Source organism: Hyposmocoma kahamanoa, unplaced genomic scaffold (assembly GCF_003589595.1).
Source record: "Hyposmocoma kahamanoa isolate Upper Pololo Valley unplaced genomic scaffold, ASM358959v1 99085, whole genome shotgun sequence".
Taxonomy (NCBI): Eukaryota; Metazoa; Arthropoda; class Insecta; order Lepidoptera; family Cosmopterigidae; genus Hyposmocoma; species Hyposmocoma kahamanoa.
In genome coordinates this window covers 10,204-18,516 of record NW_020655779.1, presented here as the reverse complement: position 1 = coordinate 18,516, position 8,313 = coordinate 10,204, and the positions used below count along the sequence as shown (strand labels likewise).

The window sequence follows — 8,313 nt, the reverse complement described above, 5'->3', positions numbered from 1 at the left end:
ACCTATTGCAATAAAACGGCAATTTCATACTTTAACCCCTAATATTACAGTAGAGCCATTTAACGTTATTACTTTTTTATAGACATTGAGGCTAAGGCTTTCATTTTTGCACAGTAAGCATTAATTTATGTTGTCTACGGACTGATAACAGTAGATTCCCGTAAATCACGCTAATTTGGTTGCCACCACATTTACGCGGATTTCAATTGGCCACTAGTTTATAGAAATGGAAACTCCTAATCCAATGCTAGTTACGCGTATTTGCACTATCGCCGACGATATGTGTAATTTTATAAATCTTATTTAAGGCGAGCCACCGGAGAAGCGGGAAAAAAATGCTGATCAAATGGTTTAGATATTTACTATTAAATAATGGTCTAATAAGAAATATGCGATACACCTAATCTATTGTCTAAGGTGCTAATTTGTTATACGATAGGATGTACTTTACTCCCATCGTATAAAATCCCGAAAACGCAAAAATAAAAGCCCAAAATGAATTATTTAGGAATAAATTATCTAACCTTTGCACATAATTGTTTGTCTTATTAATTGTATATCTCTTTAATCACTACAGAGAACCTGCTAAATTTGGTTGTCATCTGAAGCCCTATAGTTATTAAATTCACATTTACCGCAAAACTTGCGAATTGCCTAGCGGTTTAACGACACGCCGCGCCTCCCGCTCTGTGTCAAATGTTCTCCGCTTTTTCTTACTTTATTAATAATTTTAAGCGCGCAGGTTGTGGGATGCGACTCAAAATGTAGGCTCCGCTTTGAAATGCCTCCCCTTAAACATGTTATCAATTAATTTCGTTCGTGGTTTTTAAAGATTCTTCTGAATAGTTGTCATTTTGCAGTAAAGAAAGAAAGAAAGAAACATTTATTCGGCTATTACAAATAAAATATACAAATAATAATAATAATATTAACCTGAATTTAAATTAAAAAGTAAACCACTAAAAAAAAAAAAAAAAAAAAAAAAAGTAGAGGTAGAACGTCAGGCCTTTTTGCGAGAGCGACATAAAACTCCAGATCTCTGTGCGAGAATAGCAGTTTATCGCGCTTTATGTCGCTCCCGCTCAAGCCTGTCGTGCTAGCCCTATTGATGTGGGTTTATTACACCAAGGATGCATGTTATGTTTTTGATTAGGCGCTTGTATCGAGTATATAAACCAAAAATAGAGACGAAATAAGGGCCATACATTCCTGGTAACTAATCAGTGATACATTACTTATAAATATCAACTCTCGTTTGCACTGAAATAAAGATAGGCCAACAACTGACCTCTGTGTGCGTCTCCGTATATTCCAAAAATATTCTGTATTTGTTGTAATAAAGATAATATTTCCAACAGTTGCGTGCTGTTCCGTTCGGTGGTGTGGGGAAAACAGCAAAACATCTAATTACAAAACAAACAATTCAAACTTCATCGGTAATTAAATATATAATTTTGCAATATTTGTCGTTTATAGCAAAGCTCAAGTTAACTGGTCGATTTAAAGTGAAACAATTGACGAAACCCGTCAATTGTTTCGAATTAGGGCTGGCCAATCGGAGCGCAGTTATCACAGATTAATATGGCAGAATAGTTTTCAAACAAATGAAATGTTCTTTCGTCTCTATTTTTGGTTATATGCTCGATCGTCGCTTGCTATAAACTTATTTTGCTTTACCAGGGAGGTAAACTTGTGACAACGTTTGCGTATAACATAGTAATGTGATAAAAAATGATGATAACTGTCCCCTGATGCTACCATGACGGTATTTACAAGCTCAACAGGACTGATAATAATATTCTAATCATTTGTTTCAATATTTTGATACATAAGATTGTTTGTTAACTAAGTTTTTTATTTACAGGTGATGATCTTCAATGCATTTCGTGTCGTAACCGGAATACAAATTCAAAGATGCTGCATTGAAAGGTACATTTTGTAACAATGTTTAAATTTTCAATTGAATTTGCCCATGTGTAAACCCATAGGATTTATCGACGTCCCCCCATGAAATAAACGTGCAAAAGATTTTACTCATTTTTTTATGACGCTGTAACTCAAATGTTTTTATGGCCAACACATAAAACGCACGCACGAATAAAAAGTAAACTTATCACTTATGTAAAAATATTTTTATCTTTTCAATATTGTATCATGCAATGAGCACGCAAAAGTATTTATTTTTTGTAATAGCCTGTATACTTCACTATTATAAAGTTTTATTGTGATATGCTTGTCGGCCGATTATCTTAGGTTATCGGGCGTTTTTACATAAATAATAATGCAAACTTCTTTAACATTTATGTGAGAATTTATTGTCACAAGAATTAAAAGTTATGGTTTTCTCACATATACTTGAAAACTAAGTTAGATTTCATGTACGACCTAAATAAACGGTCAGTCTATTTTTTTTCGTTAGTGTTGAAGTGTTATTCGTTTATTCGGTACGGCTTTCGATGTAACCAAAAGGTGCAATCGCGCTAGTGAAATTACAGGCACATGGCATTTGTCAACTTACGTCTCAGAGTGACGGGCGCAGTGGCAGTACCCCTCAGATCTTTGCCAGTTAAAGCTCTGAGTGGCACTGCAACTGTTATGGACAGGCCTGTAGCTTACCGTCAGGCGCACTACTTGTTCGTCCCGTCACTTGATATTATAAAAAAACACTTCACCTGGTTGCAGACCTTATAATGTACTGCCAGACACAATTATCGAGCGACCCTGTATTATTATTTTCAAAGGCTTAGAATACAAAAATATTGTTATCACTGAAGAAAAACTTTTTCCCCGGCTTTACATATTCAATTGTTCAACAAGTACGTATGGAAATGGCATTAAGAACATTAGTTTTTGTTCAATGAAACATTTTTTGAGCTTGGGTAATTTAATACCGGAAATATAAGGTGGCATGAATTATGAGTCCGGAAGCGTAGAAACCTTGCTTACCCCCGTTTGTGTTTACTTCAGTTCTGTATTATCTTTGTCGTCTGTAGATTCGCCAGGAACATGCACCCTTTTATTATAGATTACATTTATGACTTACGAGTAAACAACAATAATAATGTGCAAATGTACTTTTTGGTTCTCGTTCCCTATAAAATAAATAAATTTGGTTTCAATGATGATAAAACTTCTCCTGATGCCATCATGACGGTGTTTACAAGCTCAACAGGACTGATAGACCAAAAGTTTTTGTTTTTTTTCGATGAATGCCTCTATGTAATAATGATTTTTTTAAATTATATTTTAGGTATGGCTTGGGACGGAGTAGTCGCGAATATTGTGAAGAATTCAAAATAAAATGGTATGCATCTCTTCTCAAACAAATTCAGCATAAATTTGTTTAAAGTACAACTAAATTTGATCAAATGATGATTATCACAGACCTGTTCTGAATGCTTGTTGAGGTCAACTCCGTTTAATCTGACACTATGTATCTCAAGCGTATTTGTGTACTCACAAGTGATAAACTTTTAACTATTTTTGTATTGTTTCAGGTCAAGAAGATAAATTACGAGTAATGTTTGAACTAAGAATTAAGATTATTTGTTTTTGAGTTTCTAATAAACAGTCAATTATACATGTTAGTATCTTTATTTTGCCATGCATGAAATCGTCACCACCCAATGGTGAGACTTTGGAGAAGAGAGGGTCGCGAATCTATCATCTTCCATAAATCTGCCAATTTTATCGACAATTAGTTGGTAATGTATCTTAGTTGGGAATAAAGTTTCATACTTTATCGGTCTTCTTTTTTTTTTAACATAGACAAGGCAATAAAAACGAACCAAAAAGTATTTATTGTTCACCGGTACAGTGTGTTGATTTGCATCCTCGCTACATTTACAGAGGTCATTTTATATCCGAAACGTGCCGAAACTGAATCCAAATCACTTAAAAAATAAATTGAAAAATCCTAAATTCTTATTATTTTTTATTTAATTGCGGTAACCAAGTTTGATCCAGTCATTGACTTGCACTACACGTGGCACAGGTACCGGCAACCATTTGAACAATGATCTATGCGCAGAAAATATGCATTTTAAATCAATTTGGTGGTAGGGTACGAGTAGAGACGGGGGAGTATCGTATCGAGCGCGTGATTGGTAGATCATCAGTCCACCTTGCGTCTGCGTTAATCACGCATACGTTCTAGTTTCTCACGAAATGAAACTTTGTTTGTGTGTGATGTAAACAAGAGCTAGTGCAAAAATAAAACCGCTACCATGTGCATTACTATAAAGTGCGTTCTCATGGCATGATATGAAACGTTTAATTTACGCAGATTACGAGTAAATCCTCTGGTTTCTTTTGCTTTTTCTGTTGTGAAGAATGTTCTAAGTTGAAACGTAAACTTTGCATATCTGTGGCTGGCTCCTGTACGGAGCTTGCCACCAGCTGTGGAGCTAGGTACTTCTAGCACTACATTCATGTAACCTAAAGTTGCCAAGTACCAAATCTAAGTTACAAGAAATATTTTTCAGCCCACTTTTCCAACTCATGTAAATAATTAGTACATTATAACCATACTAGTACATAAACATGATTTAAAAATTGGTAAATAAGCGAGAAAGATTACGTATCGCTCGGTGAAGCGAGTGGCGGGGTCACTGTCCTCTGCGGTGAGTACACTTGCGGGACAATTTTACAAAACTTTACTAGATACAATTAGCCAGACTATTTTTTAAGTATATTTAGATGGTTTAGCAAAATTTTTATATTATAATTGTTTTAATATGGCGAGAATGCAAATCAACACCTGTAATATTTTGTTGTTTGACCTGTGTATGTGATGCTTATGTAAGCCAAACTATTGTCTCCGTGGTAGTTGCATGCAACAAAATGTGCAGTAGGTCAAATCTCAATGTACCCAAACTCTGGGCGGAAATGACGAATACGGAATGTGATATAATTAATAATAACAAATTTCGATATAAAAATTCGACGAAAAGAAGCGACTCCACACAATATCCGCCTTGCGTCCTGTAGATTTTCACTACTAAGGATGCACATTACGATTCGATTTTTATGAAGATCGACTGATTCAAGTGATATACGATCGAACGATGTTTTGACATCGTTTTATTTCAATGCGACTGCCAAGCGAATTGATTCAATAGGCAAATCGAATAGTCTAAAACCGCCTGTTCACTACTTGTATGGCGGCAGTCTCCGCCGCGCAGGCAGGAGACTGTTCAAACACAAAGTCAAAGTCAAAGATTATTTATTCCATAGGTAAAATAAATTTACACTTGAAAACGTCTTTTCATAAGCTACTGCTCGTTCACTACGCTGACCTCCCTGAGAAGAACGAGCAAGAAACTCTAGGGATTGCTCTTTTCAAATAAACTTAAAATTAAATGCTATGGAATACACTTTGAATCAAATTTGTGTGGATTCTGGAGCCATGTCGTCTTTCCATACATCTTTATCTAACACGTAGTCTTCAACTTTGTAATATGATTTTTCGATCAAAATATTTTTAATGTAGTTTTTAAACTTAGGAATTGATGAACTTAATATATGCTCCGGAATCTTATTGTAAAAACGTATACAGTTCCCATAAAAGAGTTGTTTACCTTGGTTAAACGAAATCGTGGTACCATGAGTTTGGACTTAGCTCTAAGGTTAATATTATGGATATCTTCTTTCTTACTCAAATTATGTATATGTTTACGGGCATATAAAATATTTGAGTAAATGTACTGTGATGCCACAGTCATGATACCAGTCTCCTTAAACTTTTCTCTGAGAGATACCCGAGAACCTAGACGGTACACAGAACGAATCGCTCGTTTTTGCAATACAAATATGGTTGAATATCTGCCGCTTTACCCCACATGAGAATCCCGTAGGATTATACTATGGAAGTAACTAAAGTAAACTAGTCTAGCAGTACTAACATCGGTAAGCTCACGTATTCTGCGGACTGCGTATGCAGCGGAGCTTAATCTGCTGGCCAGAGACGATATATGTGGAAACCATTGAAGTTTACTATCTAAGGTCACTCCCAAGAAGACTGCTTTATTAACAAGGTCTAACTTTTCTCCGTTTATTTCTATGCTTGCACTAGACAATCCTGCATATTTTATGGCTCGCGTATGGAGACTCGCGAGACGCATTGCAGGATTGCAGGATGCTTGAACGCTGCGACTACATTTATAATCCTGCATTACGCGGCGGACTGCAATGCAGGTTAGTGAATGCCACCTTTAAATCAGAAAGCAACAAATATTACGTAATAATATCGTTAAATTTGAACAAAACTCGATTTACAAAAAAGTTTATTTGGTTAACACCAAATCAACGATTTTTTCTTTTAATTTAATGTATTCATTAATTTTAGCTTTAGTTTAATCTATTCAATTTTAAGTTAGGCTTAATAAAATAGTTAATGAAACACATGAAACTCGTAAAATAAGTGCACGTTATATTGTAGATTTTTATGAACTGTTACAGAGATCATCCTAGATTATTTTTCAATCTAATTAGCCATAATAACGAAGCACAGAGTTGAATTCTAAAAGTTTGCTAATCTATGTTGTAATTGACTATGACTGACAAGGTCACGGTCGTCGCATCTGTATTTTGAGCTTTAGAAGTTTAACTTTTTATTGACTTTTTAACAAAATATAGTACCTACGTATTTTGCAATTGTTTTACAAGATACTAAAACTTCAATTACTGCTTACGCAAATGTATACCATATAGCACCATACGATTTTCGCTGCATTGGTATGGTTGGTCTAGTGGATGGTACATCTCTACTAATGTCATTATCTGTTACGTACGTCAAAAATTCACGGTAACTTACATCAACTGTGCGCATGTTTCCTATATATTATAAAATAAATCTTGTTAAGTTCGATTAGTTCAGTTAATTCATGCTGTATCGCGTTCTGCGGACGTTTGTGACACAGTTACATAAAATGCTGCCTGAAGTGGTATTCGTATTGGGAGCGCCTGGCGCCGGCAAAGGCACGCAATGCTCGTTCATCGCTAAAGAATATGACTTTGTGCATCTTTCTGCGGGTGATTTACTTCGAGAAGAACGTCAGCGACCTGGTTCAGAGTACGGGGAGATGATTGAAGAAAAAATACGCAATGGACAAATAGTTCCGGTTGAGGTTACGTGCTCGCTTATCCACAAGGCCATGATGAATTCTGGTAAGTCGCGTTTCCTCATTGATGGGTTTCCACGGAACAAAGACAACTTGGAAGGATGGGAGCGCGCCATGTCGGACAAGACGAAGCTATTATTCATTCTATTCTTCGAGTGTTCTCGAGATTTGTGCACAGAGAGATGCCTAGGGCGTGGCGCTGCAGGCAGCGGCCGCTCTGATGACAACCTCGAAAGCTTGCAAAAGAGATTCAACACATACTTACATGACACAATGCCTATCATAAAGCACTATGATCGAAAAGGTCTTGTACGGAAGATTAATGCTGAAGTATGCCCAGAAGATGTATTTGATTGTGTCAAGAAGGTATTCCGTGAGGCTGGTTTGGAAAAGAGAATAGCTAACTAACTTTCTGATCATTTTTAGGCAATAAGTAGTTGCAATGGTAGTACTAAGGAATTAGGACAATATGTCCTCTGTAATAATTCCTAAATTAATTGTCAGGTATATGACAATCTGTAAAGCTAAAATGGGCATGGTAAAGAATACTTAAACTGATTGCTTTGAGAGTTTGAATTCATGACAATGTAAGTAGTTATCAAATGTGATAAGATATGCGATGACGATGTTGGCTATGTATACTAATATCATTGTCTAAAAATATAAGCTATGGTTAATGAGATTATAGACAAATATGTCTTATATGGCAAGACCAGCGATAAGTGTTTCTGAAACTTAACATAATTGAGCATCTTCAGAACAAAAACTGATAAATTCAATACATTTTGATTCTAATTTTGCTCAGTCTCATTAAAAGGATTTGAACATGATGTTCAGCCTGGATAAATTATTTGTTGAAACAAACAAAAACTACCATTTGGCATTAGAAAAGAAAAACAACTGTTGTTCCATTATTCCTCAATTCTAAGTAGCTTGTAGGTTTAAGAACTACTATGTTAAAAGATGGATTGAGGCAAGCAGTTGCAAACTAGATTGAGTATTTTATTAAAAATAGAATTCTATGATAATAAATGTTAGATCAATTTACAAAATGTCTTAACTAGAGACCTGACTAGAAGACTCCAGACACATAAGTTTTTACATTGCATTTAAAGGATTGAATACACACAAGTATAAATAAACTTCAGTGGTATATATGCATTTTCAACCCTATAGGAACATTTTGTTGCAC

The 8,313-nt window shown here is 35.3% G+C and overlaps 1 protein-coding gene and 1 long non-coding RNA gene across 2 annotated transcripts; both read left to right on the top strand.

Annotated features, from left to right (window-relative positions):
* Positions 1 to 1,973: 1,973 nt before the first annotated feature.
* LOC113239001 lies at positions 1,974 to 3,627 on the top strand. The gene is made up of 3 exons (XR_003311152.1): positions 1,974 to 2,396; positions 3,251 to 3,304; positions 3,498 to 3,627. It is a non-coding gene; the product is annotated as an uncharacterized LOC113239001 (long non-coding RNA).
* A 3,297-nt stretch (positions 3,628 to 6,924) lies between these two features.
* On the top strand, positions 6,925 to 7,874 carry LOC113239000 (UMP-CMP kinase). The gene has a single exon (XM_026475870.1). It carries the CDS (start codon positions 6,930 to 6,932, stop codon positions 7,527 to 7,529), a length of 600 nt encoding a protein of 199 aa, XP_026331655.1. The 5' UTR covers positions 6,925 to 6,929; the 3' UTR covers positions 7,530 to 7,874.
* Positions 7,875 to 8,313: the final 439 nt, after the last annotated feature.